The sequence below is a fragment of the Peromyscus eremicus genome, chromosome 15 (assembly GCF_949786415.1).
Source record: "Peromyscus eremicus chromosome 15, PerEre_H2_v1, whole genome shotgun sequence".
Classification (NCBI taxonomy): domain Eukaryota; kingdom Metazoa; phylum Chordata; class Mammalia; order Rodentia; family Cricetidae; genus Peromyscus; species Peromyscus eremicus.
The window spans coordinates 13,724,546-13,743,666 of NC_081431.1; the positions used below are offsets into that span (position 1 = coordinate 13,724,546).

The 19,121-nt window shown below is 38.1% G+C and overlaps 1 protein-coding gene across 8 annotated transcripts in view; it reads left to right on the plus strand.

Annotated features, from left to right (window-relative positions):
* Positions 1-18,223, plus strand: part of Enah (ENAH actin regulator) — a 107,339-nt gene extending 89,116 nt beyond the window's left edge. For 4 of the 8 annotated variants that reach the window (XM_059280670.1, XM_059280668.1, XM_059280667.1 and 1 more), the window contains exons 7-15: positions 975-1,276; positions 2,154-2,299; positions 2,447-2,504; positions 3,286-3,334; positions 6,659-6,725; positions 8,675-8,737; positions 12,625-12,703; positions 14,806-14,863; positions 15,307-18,223. In XM_059280670.1, coding sequence (XP_059136653.1) covers positions 975-1,276; positions 2,154-2,299; positions 2,447-2,504; positions 3,286-3,334; positions 6,659-6,725; positions 8,675-8,737; positions 12,625-12,703; positions 14,806-14,863; positions 15,307-15,344 — 860 coding nt within the window. In that variant the 3' untranslated portion in view covers positions 15,345-18,223. The remainder of the gene's footprint in view (positions 1-974; positions 1,277-2,153; positions 2,300-2,446; positions 2,505-3,285; positions 3,335-6,658; positions 6,726-8,674; positions 8,738-12,624; positions 12,704-14,805; positions 14,864-15,306) is intronic. The other 4 variants (XM_059280672.1, XM_059280675.1, XM_059280674.1 and 1 more) reach the window with 3 other exon arrangements.
* The last annotated feature ends 898 nt before the right edge of the window (positions 18,224-19,121 follow it).

Here is a 19,121-nt window from a genome sequence, read left to right on the forward strand (position 1 = left end):
TTTTTCTAAAAGGTGAATCAAATTAGAACATGTGTAATTTAATGTCATGATTGACATCTGATCTAGAGGCGCCTGCAGCCCAGCAAGGCTAACTGTCTTCCTGCTGTGGCTCAGAACTCAGTCTGCAGGATGGGACAGTTCACCTTCAGCCCTTCATTTCTCTGTGTGTGCCTCCGAAGTGACAGCGACTACCCAGTGTGCAACTCAACTCTGTCTTTACAGAAGCAAAGATTTTGAGTCTTAAGTAAATACTCATTAATTTGGTATTTTGATGCTAAGTAAATTCTTTACTCTGATTTTTTTTTTACAAGATTTGAATAATTATATTCCCTACATTGAGGGCTAGAACAGCTCTATATTTAAATTATTAATTATTTCTCACTTATTTTAGGGGTTTTGCCCCATATTAGTTCATTTTATTTCTTTTGTGATTCTCAACTTAGGCTATGTGTTAAATTTACATCTAGAATCCCTTTAAGATACTAAAACCCGAGACCCACTTCTCTACAGTTTTCATCTACCTGTAAACAAATATCTTTTTGTCATCATAGTTAAGTGTATTATCTCAGCATGGAAGGTTTTACATGGATTACCTTGGGTCTGTTATCTTAGGCAGTACTAACTCTGTGTGTGTGTGTGTGTGTGTGTGTGTGTGTGTGTGTGTGTGTAAAACATTGAACACTGCATACTTTTCTAAAATAATGTAAGCATTAGTTTTCAAATCCCTTGGAAGGGGTCTCATTGGTTCTGTTACTAAGGGTCAAATACTAAATGGTTGTGTATACACTTTGGCTTTCAATTCTTGTCTCTTTTGTTAAAAACTAGTCTAGACTTTAAGTATTATGATAAATTAATCTCTTATGTGCAGTGTCTGAGTCAGCTTACTATAGAATGTCATTCTGTATATCTGCTCCTATAAAATACAGTGATTTAGCTCTGTTGTTGACGGCTGTGTTGACTTTTCTTCCTCTCAGGCCTTGTCTTGGGACCACCTGCACCTCCACCACCCCCACCCCTCCCAACAGGCCCTACCTATGCCTCAGCACTTCCTCCCCCGCCTGGACCACCTCCACCACCTCCACTGCCATCTACTGGGCCTCCTCCACCTCCTCCCCCACCCCCTCTTCCTAATCAAGTTCCTCCTCCTCCTCCGCCACCTCCTGCCCCTCCTCTCCCTGCATCTGGAATTTTCTCTGGATCCATGTCAGAAGACAATCGCCCGTTAACTGGACTTGCAGCTGCAATTGCGGGAGCAAAACTTAGGAAAGTGTCTCGGGTAAATTACCAAACTTTAAATGTGTGTCTAAAATAGTGAAATTATTGTATTATGCTGATATGAATCCGTTATTAACTTTATTGGTTAAAAACCAACATAATTGTAAATTTAAGAAGAGGTGTAAGGGTAGTTAGTGTGAAGAGTTTCTGTTAGTGTGAAGAGGTGTAAGGGTAGTTAGTGTGAAGAGGTGTAAGGGTAGTTAGTGTGAAGAGGTGTAAGGGTAGTTAGTGTGAAGAGTTTCTGTGACCCCATCGTCTCTAGGTTGACTTAACATTTCACTACCATTTGTCTCGTTTTCTTGGCATATATCTTGTTTACCCCACACAGTCTCGTCTCTAAATGGTTTGAGAGTAAGTCATAAATACCATGTTCTGATTTTTCTATCTCAGTGTGAATTTGGAGAGGGATAGCTAATAATTTTTATGGCATATTTTTTTTCTAGTTCAAAATCATTTGTTAAATTTAATTGTAATGTCTCTTACTTTAATCTGTGACAGTTCCTCAATCTTTATTACCTTTTAAAATCACTGAAAGTTATTTTTTAAAATTATCTTTGAGTTTAGTTTATTATATTTCCCCCTTAGTATTGGATTCAGATTATATATTTGGGATGAGGGTAAAAAAAATGCCATCAGGATTGTGTCTTTTTCAATGTATCATATGGAAAGGCAATACTGTTTTCCCATTGTCGGCGGTCTTAACTTTAATAGAATTCCCATTGATACATAAAGTCAACGTTATTCACTCAATTGGGTCTTCAAATTTAAAAAAAATATATATATTTTTTAAATCAATAATGATATGTTCCTCTGTTTTGAATATGTTAGTAAACATTATTATCTACATAGGAAATTATTATGTGTGTGTTCTCACTAAGGTGGAGGATGGCTCTTTCCCAAGTGGAGGGAGTACTGTGGGTGTGAACTTGGCCTCATCCAAAACAGATGCTGGTCGTGGGAATGGACCCCTTCCTCTAGGGGGTAGCGGCTTAATGGAGGAGATGAGTGCCCTGCTGGCCAGGAGGTGAGACACATGACTGTAGTGGGTCAAGGACACTTTGATGATTTTGTCCTCTTCGTTCTTAGAACAAGAGTAGACAGACAGACAGGCAGGCAGGCAGACAAAGATAGGTAGGTGACATAAAAATTTCTCATCAATTTGCCTTTCCAGGAGAAGAATTGCTGAAAAAGGGTCAACCATAGAAACAGAACAAAAAGAAGACAGAAGTGTAAGTGAACATAAAATGTCTGTACCTTGTGATACGGGACTCCAGCCCACCTTATTGAAACACTTGTGTGAAGATGATTTAGTCTGAACTTAATTCACTTGAGCTTGTCTGCTTATCTCATTTCTAACTAGACAAGTATTAAAAATGCCTTGAGTGTTATGTATAAAATTATAATCTCATTCTTAGCGAATTGAGTTGAATATGGAGAGTTATGGGGAAAGTACTGAAATTCAAACATACAAAGTTACTTCTGTTCTTAACGCCCACCTTTAAGTGAGTGAATCAATTCTTACGAGTTTTCTAATCTGTTAAGTGTCTCAATTTCTTTGTGCTAATGTAAGAGTAAAGAGTTATATTAAATCAATAGTTTATATGTCACCCTTAAGAACCCTGTGTTTATTAGCTATGCCCCTTACCCTCCATGTCCTCCTCCACATTTCAGCTGGGTGAACTTCTCTTAACTGTTCCTATGCTGGTACTCAACACAGCCGTAATTGTTTTCTCTAGGCCATCTGGCCTCTTTTCATAACATTCCTCAAATCCGTCTTGTATCAGGTTCCTAGCATTGGCTAGTACAGGTTCTCAGAACTTACCAGAGAAGGAGCTTTGTGAAGACGGTAGGGAGAAGACAGAAAGAGAAGGAAGCAGTGTGAGCCAGAGTGTAAGGAAAACGAGGTAGATGGCAGAAAGACCATGGGAGGAGAGCTTGTAAACCTAGCTGCACAGAATAGTATCTCTGGTAATGTGATATTAGTGTGACTATTTCTGTATATTTATTTAGGAAGATTCAGAGCCTGTAACTTCTAAGGCCTCTTCAACAAGTACACCTGGTAAGTTCAGGAGAACACTCCCTAAATGCTAATACTGTCCAATTAAAAAAAGTCTCTTTTCCCATGTTTGGACCAAGTGACTGCTTGCTTACCAAAAACGTTAAAGTGCTTTATGTATAATTGAAGGCAGTGACCTTTTTCCTGCCTTCTGTGATCTCAGAAATCAATGCTTTTCTTCCTGATACTGTGAAATCTGTTAAAACCAACATTTTTGCTCATGCTGTCTTGGCAAATATCATAATGTGTGTGTATGTGTGTTCTTTGTGTTATAGACATGAGGTTATTCATTACAGGGAACTATTTTAAACAGTTCTTTGTAGCACGAACCTTAAAAGTTCTTATTAATAAAAACAAACCTGAAGCTGGGTATTGGGGTGAATGCTGGAAGATCAGAGAAGCAGAACAAGCCACAGCCACCTCATCTCACCAATTCCTCAGCTGATCCTGTTTCCTCAGACTGGAAGCTTCTGAGTCCTCATCCAGAATGAATCTCAGCTGAACTGGTGCTCAAAAGCCTAAAAGCTTAACCAGGCTAAAAGCTTCTAGTTCCTGGTTTTCACTCCTTATATACCTTTCTGCTTCGTGCCATCACTTCCTGGGATTAAAGGCATGTGTCACCATGCTTGGCTGTTTCTAGTGTGGCCTTGAACTCACAGAGATCCAGACGGATCTCTGCCTCCCAAGTGATAGGATTAAAGGCGTGTGTGCCACAATTTTCTCACCTCTATATCTAGCGGCTGTTCTGTTCTGACCCCAGATAAGTTTATTAGGGTGCACAATATTTTGGGGAACACAATACCACCACAGTTCTTAGAAGAAGAAATGAAATGCACATATTAGGCAGCATTATAATATATTTCAAGGGCTGGAGAGATGGCTCAGAGGTTAAGAGCACTGACTGCTCTTCCAGAGGTCCTGAGTTCAATTCCCAGCAACCACATGGTGGCTCACAACCATCTATAATGAGATCTGGTGCCCTCTTCTGGCCAGCAGTCATACATGCTGTGTACTAAATAAATAAATCTTTAAAAAAAATAATATATTTCAAATCATTCTCAATTAGGGAAACAAACTCTCCTTTTCTGTGCAGCCATTGACTACGTGTAGTTCTTTGGGGGTTTGGCCATGTGGAATTACCTGTCTGTGTTGGCATGTCAGCTGGTGTTGTCACTGTGCTGGTCTTGTTGCTGAGATGTCCTGGATACAGCTTCCCTGTCATGTCTGGAGGATCCTATCAGCATCAGGCCTGGTCCGCTGGCTCTTTAAGCCTCTCACCCTCTCAGCTGTGACTTTGCTGAACTTTAGAGATAGGTGTTGTAGAGCAGATGTATTAGCTGGGCTTGGCACCACACAAGTCAGTCCCTTATTCTCTGCACGGTTGTGGATCCTTGTAATAGTTTCCATCTGTTGGAAGAAAAAGGTGACAGCTGTATTTATCTGTAGATATAAAGAAAAGTATTTAGTATATAGTTAGAAAGTATACTGGTGTAGGAAAATGGCAGTAGTGGGTTTTCCTCTTGGCTCATTTTCCCACTCCAAAAAAAAAAATCCTTTTGACGTTGAATTGACTTACTCCCGTCATTAACACTGTGACTCCATGAACTAGTTTCCCACAGTCCACCTTGGTTTTTCTCTAAATGGGGCTTGGTATATTATCTTCATAAGAATTTCAGTTGTTTGTAATCCACATATATGAGATCAGGATTTCATTTAGAAATGGTTAGAGCTCCTTTTTCATTGTTTCATTCAATTGTTAAAATTGACATTGTAGCCAAGCAGTGATGGCACGGCCCTTTAATCCCAGCACTCGGAGGCAGAGGCAGGCAGATGTCTGATTTTGAGGCCAGCCTGGTGTGTAGAAAGAGTTCAGGACAGCTAGGACTGTTACACAGAGAAACTCTGTTTCAGAAACAACAACAACAACAACAAAAGATTAAAAGGGTCACAGTAACCAGGCATGATAATGCTTACCTGCACTGCACTTCCAGCATTTGGCAAACAGGCAGGAGGATTGTCACAAGTTTGAGACCAGCCTGGACTGTGTGTGTAATCCCAGGTCACCTTGAACTACAGTGAGGGACTGTCTCAAACAACAACACAGGTGAACAAGAAGAGATTAACGGGGCTTCTCCCTAGTTGAAGAAGGGCCTCACTCATCTGTTAAGGAGATGTTGGTGCTGAATCTTAAAACTTTCTAGTCACTCCCACCCTTCTACCTGCTTCTTCTGTGATAACAGTGTCTCAACAGTGTCTTGGTGGTGTTCCCCCCTTCCTGGTATGTGTTCCATCCTCTATTTCTTGGATTAGTGTGTTTGATGTATTTCTTACTCCATCTTGGCCCTCTCTGGTTTTTTGATGTTCCTTTACTAACTCTGGAACTTGCCGTTCATGTGTTCATTGACAGAATGCCTTAGCTGTTTCCATACCAAAGGAAGAATTAAATGATGATAGAGTACAGGGAGATGAGTGGCAACTTGAAGGTTCTTCCCAAGATGCCTTGGTACCAGCAATTCAGAGCCCAAAGCAGGGCTTCAAGGGAGTTTAGATTTAGTTTGCATACAGTTCGAAGGGACTATAAAGCTTCCTTCTGAGTGAAGATGTACAGAAGCCACTTGAAGGGAGACAGTAGAAGATGAAACCAAGTTTCTTATATAAAAGTATGTAGTGGGAACATGACTCATAGATAAACTTGATTTGAATGTGACTCAAATGCTTTTCCTCTGTGACAAAGTTTCACTTTTGATTTTATCAAGTGACACAGCATCAGTGAATCGGCCAATTTAGAAAAATCACATTCAAAGCCCGTGTCCATTCCGTGTCTCCTAAGTCCCTAGAATTGACTGATTCCCGAGAGCTGTTTGAATGTATGTGAAATGTTGGATTCTAGTGTAAACTGTGCTGATCAGTTAAAGGCATCCTCTCTGTATCATGTTTATCACCACTATCATTTGGGTTATTTAGATTTTATATAAGGGGTTTTAAGGAAACTTACTCATTTCTTCTCACTTTTTTTTTTGTTTTGTTTTATTTGTTTTGCTTTGATTTGATTTTTTTAGACAAGGTCTCACTATGTAGTCTTGGCTGCTTGGAACTCGCTGAAGACCAGGCTAGCCTCAGACTCAGAGCTCTTCCTGCCTCTACCTCCTGAATTTCTGTTTTAAGTTTTAAAATCATACAATTTAGAGTCCTCACTGTTCAGAATTTAAATTTTGTATATGTATTACTACTGTGTGCATAGAATGATAGCTCTTCCGTGTCTTGTTTTGCAATGGTTCTGGAAGGGTCTGAGGTGTGTTTAGTAACACTTGTTTCTTGTTTGTGAAGAACCGACCAGAAAACCTTGGGAAAGAACGAACACAATGAATGGCAGTAAGTCTCCTGTCATCTCCAGGTATGGACTTGTTCTCAGTTTTATATTACATATGTGTCTACAGAGAAGTTAATACATGTTCTCATAGAAAGTTTTTAGTTGTACAAAGGAAAACATAAAAGCACCATATACTGAACAACTACTGAATTCATATTTTTGCTACTCCTGATTATCTGATAAATTCTGCTGACACATTTGTTAATCAGATTTTTTGATATTTTAGGATATTTTTATCCCTTTCAACTTGTTTTTTTTATTCAAATTAAAAAAAATAGTGCAGCAAATATTAAAATGCAACTATCACCCAAATTTAACAGACTTACATGTCTTATGTCTTTGCATCCATAATTTTTTCTCTTAATAGTTTGAAAGAAACTTGCAAGTAAATGGTGTTTTAACCTAAATATTTTTGACAACCTCCCAAAGAACCTAGGGCATCTCCAACATAACCAAAATAGAATTACTGCCCCAGAAAAATTAAACATTGAACAATAATGAAAATTTGATAGAGCATTGACCAATAATGCCCCCATTAGTCTCTACATAGTTTTTAAAATATAATTTTAGAAGAAACTTTTATGTTTTATATTGAAATTCAGCTAAGGATTACAAATAATGTAAGAGAGCAAAAAAAAAGGTACATATTTGTTGTATCTCAGTTGAAACCTGTAATTGTGGGCTGGAGAGGTAGCCCAGTGGTTGCTCTACTAGACCCAGGTTCAAGTCCTAGCCACCCACATGGTAGCCAGCAACTGTCTGTAACTCCATTTCCTGGAGATCCAATGCTGTTTTCTGGCCTGTGAAGGCACTGCATGCACATGTAGACATACGTGTAGACAAAACACCCGTTTGCATGTAATTCAAAAAATAAATAATTTAGGTGTGGTGGTGCACACTTTTTAATCCCAACATCCATGAGACAGAGGCAAGCAGATCTCTGAGTTTGAGGCCAAACTAGACTACATAGTAAGTTCCAGGCCAGGTAAGACTACATAGTGAGACCCTGTCTTAAAAAATCAAATCAATCAAAAAGTAATAAATACCCCAAGCCAACATTTTTAATCATAGTCAAATTAGAAAAGATAGGTTTGCTGACCAGTCAAGAGCCCCTGTTTCCAAAAAAGTAAAATGGAGAGAGCAGTTGAGAAAAACACCTGTCATCAACCTCTGGCCTAAACACACCACACACACACACACACACACACACACACACACCTCCCCCCCCCCTCCCTCCCTCTCTCTCTCTCTCTCTCTCTCTCTCTCTCCCTTTCAGTTGTCAGAATGCACACCTAATATGCTCAGAGGCCTGAGTTCAGTGTCAACACTGCATGAACTGGACATGGTAGCATATTCTTACAATCCACTGAGGTGTATGGGGTTGGGGGTGAGACAGAAGTAAGTTCAAGGTTATATTCATCAACTTACTAAATTTGAGGTCAGCCTGGCCTACGTGAAATCCTGTCTCCAAAAACAAAGCAAGATAGTGTCCATAAACAAATAGGACTGACTTGTTTCTGAGTTAACTGTAGGTAAGAGTGTTGTGGTAAAAATACATTGAGATGAATGATATCTAATATTGGAATGTTCCTATGGTTTTCATTAAAAATCTACTGACTTTATATTCATGATGGGAGGAAATGTTCTTTACGTGCCCGAGATTAGTTAGTTTTGTATGTATCAAGCTACGGATATTTTTAAGTCTATTGCTTTGATATTTACTGAATAGGGATGTCTTTGCTTGTGTTTTGATCCTTGGTAAGTAGGTAGCTGCAGCCTACAAGAGTAGCCATTGTGTCATGTAAATTGGTATCAAAATTTACAATTTAGTAAAATCGATATTTTAAAGATAATTAACACTTTTTATTTTTGTTTTGCTTGCTATAACTAAAAGCCTATAAATCAGTAGCATCGTGGGAATTATCTTTTAAAGTCCTATTGTATACCCTTTAAATGGTTTTTCCCCTTCATAGACGGGATTCTCCAAGGAAAAATCAGATTGTTTTTGACAACAGGTCCTATGATTCATTACACAGGTATCATCCTGCTGTGACTTTGTGATTTCAGACTTTTCAATAACATGTCCAGGGTAGGGCTGAGCTTTTTCTACCTGGATTGGTAATCACCACAAGGGAGACATTAGGAGGATGAGTTTCTTATTTAACTGTAGTTTGAACATTTAATATAGAACCCTGCTATTGCTTGATAGTTGAATTCAGATGAACACAAATGATAGAAGTCAGATGATCTTATGGTGTTGGTGGCTTAAGCATTTCCCTTTGAAGGCCGCTTTCTTCATGATTATATGACAAGGATTTTAAAGAATGGAATCAAAGACCCTCTGCTGGTTTTGCTAGAACACAGGACAGTATTGTACCGTAGATGAAACTGCTACCTCGATGTAGGAAAGAGGGTGTCTGTAATAATTTGGTACCTAGCATCTTGAGCACATTGTTTCTAGATGAGCCCTAAGATTTTCTTTAATGGGGAAAACAAACAAACAAACCCCCAAACCTCAGAATATTAAAGACACAAGTCTGGGAGTAGGGCTCAGTGGTCACGTCCTTAGCACGCATAAGGGTTCAGCGTCTCCAGCACTGCCCTCCACCACCTCCCAAAGGGAGGGGCAGGATCTGCTTCTTTCTTAGTTGAAAAAGGACAACAATTAAAAGTCTGTAGATGCTTTTCAGCAGTTTGTAGAATTAATTTGATGGAATAGGAAGTTAAATATTGCAGTATAGTTATTTTATAGGTAGTTGTCTAGGTAACAGTTTGCTAAAGTTAAGGAAAAAACACATATTTAAACATCTAATAAGCCCTCATGTTTTGTTATCAGTTATAATAAAAACCCATAATTTAAAAGCAACAGATACAGAGAGGGGCATGGTATTATATGCCTATAATCTTGGCACTTGGGATACTGAGGCAGAGCTATAAATTAAGGGTACCCTGGACTATGTAATGAGACCTTGTCTCAGATAAATGAGTGAATAAATAAACAACTGAAATATGTGCATTTTATTAGAAATACATTTATAGCTGGGTTTGGTAGTACATGCCTTTAATCCCAGTACTTGGGAGGCAGAGACAGGTGGATCTCTGGATTTGAGGCCAGCCTGGTCTACAGAGTGAGTTCCAGGACAGAGAAACCCTATATCCAAAAAAAGAAAAAGAAAAAGAAAAAAAAGAAAGAGAGAAAAGAAAAGAAAAAAAAAGACATACTTTAATATATGCCAAGCACAGTGGTTTACACCTTTAATCCCAGCACTCTGGAGGCAGAGAGAGGAGGATCTCTGTTTGAGGCCAGCCTGATCTACGTAGAGCAATGTTTCTCAACCTGTGGCTCACGACCCCTCTGGGGGGTAAAATGACCCCTATTACAGGGGTCACATATCAGATACCCTGCACATCAGATATTTACATTACGATTCATAACAGTAGCCAAATTACAGTCATGAATAAGCAATCATTTTTTTTTTTTTTTTGAGACAAGGTCTCACTATATAGCCCTGACTGTCCTAGAATTCATTATGTAGACCAGGCTGGCCTCGAACTCACAGAGATCTGAGTGCCTCTCTGCCTCCCTAGTGCTAGGATTAAAGGCATGTGCCATCACACCTAGCCGTAATGAAAATAATTTTATGGTTGGGGGGTCACCAAAACATGAGGGAACTGTATTGAAGGGTCCCAGTATTAGGAAGATTAAGAGCCACTGACAGAGAGTTCCAGGACATCCAGGGCTACATAGAGAGACCCTATCTCAAAAGAAAAAAATACATTAATGTTATACATTTATATTTTAAAATGTTCATCAGGTCTACTGAACACATGAATTAAGTAATACATAGAGAGGATATCTGTCAGTAAGGAGTTCTGTAATTGGACTCTGATCAAATTCTTATTTGCTAAAGTTACTTTTATACCACTGGCAATCAAAATTTGGCAGATTTATTTATCAACCAGTTAATTTTCCATAAATGTTCATTTTACAGTCCAGCCTTTTTGTTTCTTTGAGGAAGGCGAATTGTCTTAACAAATATTTATTAGGAAAATCTGCTAGAACATAGAGAAAAACAGTACCTAACAACAAAGTCCTCTAAGAGACCTTACTGTCACACCTAGTGCCCGGATAATGTTTCTTTAAAATAAAAAAATTTTTTAAAAAGTGGTGATTACTCCTTTCCTTCAGTATGAAAAGTTCTCCCCCTTGAGTTAATTCTCGTGGTGGTAGTGGTGGTGGTGGTGGAGGTGGTGGTGATGGATTGCATGTTAGCATGAATAAAATTTTTTTAAAGTTGCATGTTTGCACAGTTGTTTATTAATTAACATTCTAAATTGTTTAATAAATGCAGATGTGTTTATATGATACAGCATATTTCTCAGTTAAGTAGCAGGTTGTACCCGTTTGTTGGAATTTCAAAAATAGTCATTATAGTATATCTTAGAGAAAAGTAACTAATTATCTTAAATGGGAAAGGTAAATGCAGATTAATTAATAATTTAATTCTTGAAAGCAGAGATAAATAACCCTGGGTGTATAAAATGCAGTGTGCCAACCCTCAAGAATATTTACTATACACAGAACACTGGATATTTTGCTGTGGGTCTTAGATCTTAAGACTTTAGAATTAAGTAGGGTCTTCAACAAAAAAAGATGTATCTTCATAAGAGGAGAAGCAGCTTTCTATAAATCCTCAGTACTTACTAAACAAATTTCTGGAAGTTACTGTTGAAGCAGATACCCAATAAGTTAAAATTGAGTTTCTTGTTTTTGTTTCATAATAAGCTTTTTAAGCAGTTTTGAAACTAAAGCAAATTAAGTATTTCATCTCTATGAACAATGCCTTTTGGTTTGAAGTGTTTCATCTTAGGAATTATGAAATATAACTTTATAGCAAGTTACATGTGTTGGGTCTTAATTCAGATAATTTGCTAACATTGGTACTCTGCAAAATTGAAATATGTGATTTACTAACGGTTTGTAGAATGGTTACTGTTCTAAACCAGAAAATGAAGACATGCATGACTGAAGCTCCAGGCTCCCTCTGAGGAGTTTCTCTTATTTCCATGGTTGGAGAGGGAGCCATGACTGGTTTATTTCATGTTGGAACTTATGTTTGAAATATGCCTAATTCCAAATATGCCTAATTTATACATAACACTTATTTTACTGTGTTAAAATTTTTAATAAAAGCTAAACTTTTGAAAGTGCAGTTGTAACTGACAGCTTCTATCTTAGAACTTTCCAGTTTTTATTTTTCTGTTTTCTTTCTTCCTTTTCAAAACAAAGTAAATGTATGCACTTTATGGGAAGATAGCGCCAGTTGGGTAGAGAGCGTGCTTCTAACCTAATAGTCAGCTTCCAGCGGTTTTGTTCTAATGCTTAAAAAGGAAGCAAATAGACAAAGAAATTAGGCTTAACAAAAATAAATTATTTTTCTCCTACAAACTGAGGCTCAGAACTTATAAACTGATCTGTGTTAAATAAAATATTCTAGATATTAGAGCTTTCCCTTTATTGATTTGCTTGATATTTAATGCATAATATAAAGTTTCAAAAGCCAAACTGACTGCGTTATATAGGCCTTGGGAGTTTCAACTGATCTCTTTTGTCATGTCCATGGTCAGCATGCTGTGTGTTACCTGGTCCAAGGGGGTGCTGTCTTCTGTTCTCTTAAAGGAGCTTCACCATACTGTCACCCTTTCCTTCTTTTTCAAATAGATGATGCAAGTGAGAAAAGTGAAAGACATTTTCTGCTTCCTGTTCTAATCAGTCCTACAATTTTGACAATTAACTTTTTAGCAAAATAGGTTTAAGAAGTTAATTTAAATCTGGCATTGGGGTGGCAAGTTTACAGTTACTTGCAAACTCATTAAATGTTGTAAATGTAATTTATCTGTCCTGGAAATTTCTTTTGTACAGACCCAAATCTACACCTTCGTCACAGCCCAGTGCCAATGGAGTCCAGACAGAAGGACTCGACTATGACAGACTGAAGCAGGTGGGTACTCGGGGTAGCTTCCTCTAATCTTTCTGTCCTAAAAGGGAACAAGGGACCTTGCGCACATATGTTCTACATGGATCCTGAGAGTACTCTGAAAGATCACACAGTAACAGATACTGTAGACAAATTAACGTGGCCATCTTGATTCCATTCTGGTTCCGTGAGCTCCCTTTAACTTCCAGCAGCAGTGAAGGGGACATGGAGTGGTAGTGTAATAAAAGCTGAGATGTAAGGATAAGGCTTGCAATTACCGTAACAGTGGGCTTCCACCTTCCTCTTAACCATATTGGCAAAACTTGACCAAACAAATCTGAACAAATTTGATTTTGGCAAGAATGTATGGGAAATGGATGCTCTTGCATACTTAGGATTTCTAAGAAGCAGTTTGGCAAAAACAGATCTCCAGCTTTTGACTCCAGCAGTTTGAAGTGATTTATAAAAATAGATTGGTGCAAAAATAAAGGATTTTAACAAGTTGATAGTCATCAACCTCATTTGTACACGGAAAGCTTTTTCTTTAATGAACTTTAAGAGATAATTTAAAATTTTCCTGAAGTGTACAGTATAACACATAATTTAAGAGGAATTGATCCCTTCCAAAGATAGCTGTTGTTTTTCACATATGAAAATTGTGGCTCTTTTTCATTCTCTTTTAACTTTTAATGTAAATTCTTGATGGAGACACAGAGCATCATATATACATACATACATACATACATACATACATACATCTACATACACACACACACACACACACACACACACACACACACACACACACACACACACGAAATGGCAGCCACATAAAAAATGGAATAGGGTGAGGCTGGAGAAGTGGTTCAGTAGTTAGGAGCATTTGCTGCTATTGCAGAGGCCCAGATCCACTTCTGAATACCCACGTGTTCTCTTAAAAATCATACAGTTTCAGAGGATCTGATGCTGTCTTTTGGCCTGTTCAGGCATCAGGCACACATGTATATATATGCAGGCAAAATACTCATATGTGGAAAATAAAAAAACAATGAAATCTGTTTAAAATGAACAAAAATAATTTAAGTATTTTATTTAACCTTGAATATATTAAAAATGAATTCAGTATACGCACAATGTTTTGACGTTTTACTGAATTGTTTCGTTAAATTTTTCATTTAATGAATTATTTCCTCTCTCAGAGGTCAGAGGGGGGCATCATCGGCTCCCCTAGAATTAGAGTTACAAAGGGTTGTGAGCAGCCATGTGAGTTGGAACCAAACCTGGGTCTTCTTCAAGAGCCAGCCTCCACATTGTTTTCTTAATACTGAGTCTGAAATATGGCAGATGCTTTACACTTAGAGTCCGTCTCATTTCAGACTAACTTCAAGAGCTCAGCAGCTATGTGTGGCTGCTGCCTCCTCTGTTAGGTACTTGAAGTGGGACTTGGCAAGCTGTGGTGATTCCTAAGAAATTGCCATACTTCAGATGTAGTGACAGATCTGCCAAGAGGTGGTTGTCCAGTGACATCTTCCTCATCAATACATCACCTCTTAGATGGCTGCCAGAGGATTGGGTCTCACAGCTGTCTGAGTGATACTTCTCTGAATGACAGAACTGGCCATTTTATATCTTATTAGGCCAGAAGAAGCAAAGATGGGTAAGGAAGAAATGTTTAAACAGAATTTACTAAGGCTAGTCTTCTAGGAAATAGAATTGAAACTGTGGAATCAGAAGCCATGGGGTGGAGGGACCCTTGGGAGAGAAGTGCTCCCTTGGGAGCAAGCGCACAGATGGGGATTTGAGTTTGATCCCTGGACACACATGAAAAAGCCGGGCACGTTGGTGTGCAATGTCCTCGGTTCACTGGCCAGCTAGCCTGTCCTACTTGGTGAGTTCCAGGCAAGTAAAAAGATTGTCTCAGAAAGGTGGGAGGGAGGACACACACATGGACAGACAGATGACAACCTGCACTTGTAGACTAATACCCGAGACTGTTCTCTGGTCATGTACAGACACACAAAAGACCTCTATTTCTAGATATTCTTAAGTTTTTGTCTGAACAGGAAACTGCTTAGCTGTGCCTTCATCTGTGGTTTGTTTCCTGGTGTTTTCTCTTGGCTCTTTAGGACATTTTAGATGAAATGAGAAAAGAATTAGCGAAGCTGAAGGAAGAGCTTATTGATGGTAAGTACCAGGCCCGCGGCTCTCTTCACACTGCTCTTCCGGAGGGGCTAGCCTTGGCTCAGGTTGTTGCGGAGGTGCTGTCCTCCTAGAATGGGGGTTATTTGTAAAAATGAAGATAAACAAGATTTCTAAGTGTCAAGTGTAGTATGTGGTGGGGACCGGTCAGGCAGATTTTTCTCTAAGACACCTTGACTCATCCATTCCACTGTACACCCCTTGTTTTGGAGCCCACAGAACCAGAGTCTGTGCCTGGGGTACGCAAATATAATCACATGTGATTGGAATCTTTGTGATATAAAAGATGTATACAATGGAGATGTAAATTTTGTATCTTTTTATGACCAAGTTTGAACACAACCCTTCAGATTTCTTAGGAATGAGTCATTCATCTGTATCTCCTTCCTGGAATACTGACATTGAAAGTCCTTCCTTCCCTGTTACAGCAATCAGGCAGGAACTGAGCAAGTCGAATACTGCATAGAGAAGCGAACTAAGAGAGACAGGACTTGAATCTGGAGAAAAACAAGAATTCCTACAAACAACTGTTAACAACCCCCTACGATTTTTAAGCTGTAAGAAGAAAATGGATACAGTCAGGAGGGAAAAAGCGCCAACCTCTGAAAGCCTTCAGACATAGCGACCCTGGCAACCAGCTGCTCCCTCCCGGCGTGCTGCTCCTGTTCTGACCTTTACCGCAGGATGAAGAATTGTTTGAATTCCCTAGCAGTACTAAACCCATCAGGCAAGAAGTATTTTCATGTCTAGATGAAACTGCACGTTTTCCACAATCCATTGCTAAAATAAAGATAAAGGCTTAGGAGGTTTTTTTAGGGGGCGCTGATGAAGAATTTAATTTAGCAAGTTCTGCTGTTGCATTGTAAATGTTTCTCTCAGGTTTGTCTTCCTATCATATTTGATATTCCGTGAATAGTTAAGATCATAAAATATGGAACAAATGGAATTGTATGTGCTTTCAAAGGGTGGTATTTATAAGAAAGGTCCTAAAATGTTTAGTCCCACTTGAGGAATTTAGAATGATAGGAAGTCTCTCGGGTTAGCCTTCATGCAATTTTGTAGTTTAAAACAAAATCCGTCCAGAATTTAAATATTTAGATGCCTTCCTAAATTGTTACAATGCTTTACCAAATCTATGACTTCTATATACAAACAGTGGTCAAATGTAAAACATTCTATTATAGATTTCCTGTAGGTTTTCAACCTTTTTTAGACTTATGCATGCGGACATTTTTATAATGTAATTACAATCACCACAAAGTTAGCTTTTTTAATTACAGACAATAATGCATGTCACACTAATATGTAGTGGCCTTTTCAAGGCCTAGTCCCAGGGGAAAATATTTTGTAGAATATAGGGAAGTGGGAGGAAGGGGAGGAATAATTTTTTATTTAAAGTTAATTCTGCACTATTTTTTTCTCAATTATCTGCATGAATTATGAGAAATATTTTGTGACTTTAGTCGATAAACATGTTAACAAAACCAAGTACTTAATCTTTTACATCATGTCTTCAGCTCTTTGTATTTTAACCAGCAATTCCAATGGTCTGAAGCATGATTCTGAGCTTCACATGAATTACATCTCACTGTGGATCTCCAAAGTTTGATCACTGAATTTGGCAGTTGCTCTCACCAGGTCCCTGCAGTGTTGCAGGTGTTTGGGTGCATGCTCCTGATTGGACGCTGCTCTTGACCTTGGTTGTGCTAAAATACAGGAAATATCAATGATGGCAGCAGTTGGGGTCACAGAAGTCACCAGATAAAGGGAAACCAGTGGGGAGTTCTGCAGTTTTCTTTTCATAAAACTGAAGTGATACTTAGACCCTGAGAGAGAGAGAGAGAGAGAGAGAGAGAGAGAGAGAGAGAGAGAGAGAGAGAGAGAGAGAGAAGAGGAGAGGAGAGAGATTGAGATTGTTGGATGTGTTCCACCCCTTTATGTTATAATTGGCAAGATTAAAATAAGGGAGAAATTCTATTTGTTGTAATGTTAGCTTTTTGGAAAATCTAGGAAATCAAAAATTCTCCAGGCTCTCCATCATGATTTATGCTTGAGTTGTTAATGTGCCATACTTGCTTTGGTTATCAAAACGTTAAAAAAAAAAATGGGGGAAATAATCCACTTTCTTTTGCTTTCTAGATTTCGTACGTCTCAGTTTTAAAACAAAGCTTGATGACAGCGTAGTTTTCTAAACACTACAATTTGCAGTCATCACACTACCGAGAAGTTGAATGAGGATTTTTTTTTTTCCTTGTTAAGAGTTTGTTTCTGTAGAAACTTCATTTTTAGATTAAACTGTGAGGGATGAGCTACCATAGTTCAAATACACAGCTCTTTTTCTACCCATTCTCTATTGTCATGCAGTAATAGTAAAGGCATTAAAGATGCAGTTAAAAGGCATTAAAGATGCATAAGTTGTTCTCTCAAAGAAATAGTCATTGCATTTTACTGTTGAACTTCTGATTATGCGCTCCTTTGATAATGTAAATGTGTGCATCCCTTACAGATCTGATCAAACATCACTTTTGATTTTGTTGCTGAAGTTAAATAGTCTGTAATAGGTAGAGTACTGGGTATCAGTGGTCCAAAGTGAGACAGAATACTAAAGTCAGATGCTAAGTCCTAAAAGAAACTGGTTTATGCACTAAACGTTTTGTGCCTTGGTCTAATATTTAACACAATGTCTGTGTAAAATGATAAAAAAAAAAAAAAAAAGAACCAGTGTTGACTCATGCTATATCCTCCATGATATTACATTATCCCACATGGCTAAATGTGTTCTTTCCTAGAAGCGTAATTGGACTATTCTGTATGTTCACTGTCATACATGACAGTCTTGTCATTGTTAGAGATTTCAGTGATTAAAATGGGAAACCGAAGCTTAGGTTATTTTCCCAGAACTGTTCCTTGGAACCATAGTATGATGGTGGGTTTTGCTTTTGTGTGTTGAATGTCTTCAGCTGAGTACAGTTTAGGGATCCTTTCTAACTACAGGAAGGCACTGCTCTCCTCAACACTGTGATCTGACCTGCGACAGCTCTACAACACACCCTGTAAATGGCTAGCAAGTCAATAGCAAACAACCTGAATGTACAAACCTTAGTGCTGGTGCTGAAATCTCTAAAGAATAGTCGTCATGATCTCAAAGTTTGTTCAAAACTTACAAGCATAATGTGTCAATCAGAACTAAAGATGAAACATTGAATGTTGACTCCTCATGCTGCAGGTGTATTTCCTATTTAGGTTTTTCAGTTCTCTGCTGTTTTTACCATAACTGTTTCATTTAAATTTCTTACACGCTAACTTCATTTGTGCGATTGAAATAAAATTTCAGTATATACATGTTTCTTGTTTGTGACACTTAGATGATCTTCTAAAGTAATATGTTAATTCCAAACTCAAGTGATGATACTGGGTGTACAGTTCGCACCTCATGAAGCCCAAAGCTTCACTGTTTACAGTTTACACGTCATGTCACTGTTCTTTAAGATTTCATCCAAGTCAGGAATAGTACATAACACAAAGGGAATATGTGATGATCTATCTGCCTTTCATTTTGAGGTGAATGCTATGTGTTCCTTATATCTTACATTTTCTCAGCATACCTTGATACAGTGTCTTTTATAGTCAAGATGGTAAAAAATGTTTTACTCCATTTTTGTTCTATAACATGATCATATATTTCATCTCTTACACAGTTCATTTTTGTTTATATAATTTGCAGATTAAAGGATATTGCCAAGTTATTCACTTTACATGTAGTAGTCTGTACCATCTATAGTTTTTTTCTACATTATGCTGATCTCTTTAAATTGGCTCTGTGTATATCAGCCTCAGCATTTTTATCTATTATAAAGTATCAGTTCTGAGTTCCATTTTCAAACTGTAATTTCTTCATTAGAAGTACAATAATCTTGTATATGTTTTTGTCCTTTTACCAGACCCCAGCCTCTATCCCAAGTTGTCCTCCGTCTTTGTGAACTACATGTTCCTAGCATTAATTTGCATTTTGCAGCCATTATGTAGCCCACCGTTGTGAAAACACCAGCTGATTTTTCTTTGTGTCCTAACTCACATTCCTGCTTTATCTACAGATTAGTCACTTCTCATTCAAAAGTGAATTAAGCAACAGATGCTAAGCTTTTCAGTTTGCCTGGCTAAAATTACTGTCTTCTAAGTTTTATCCATCTTTTCAGGGCTGCTGTGAAGAGCTCGTGCTTTTAGTAGGCGCAGGGCCTATGAA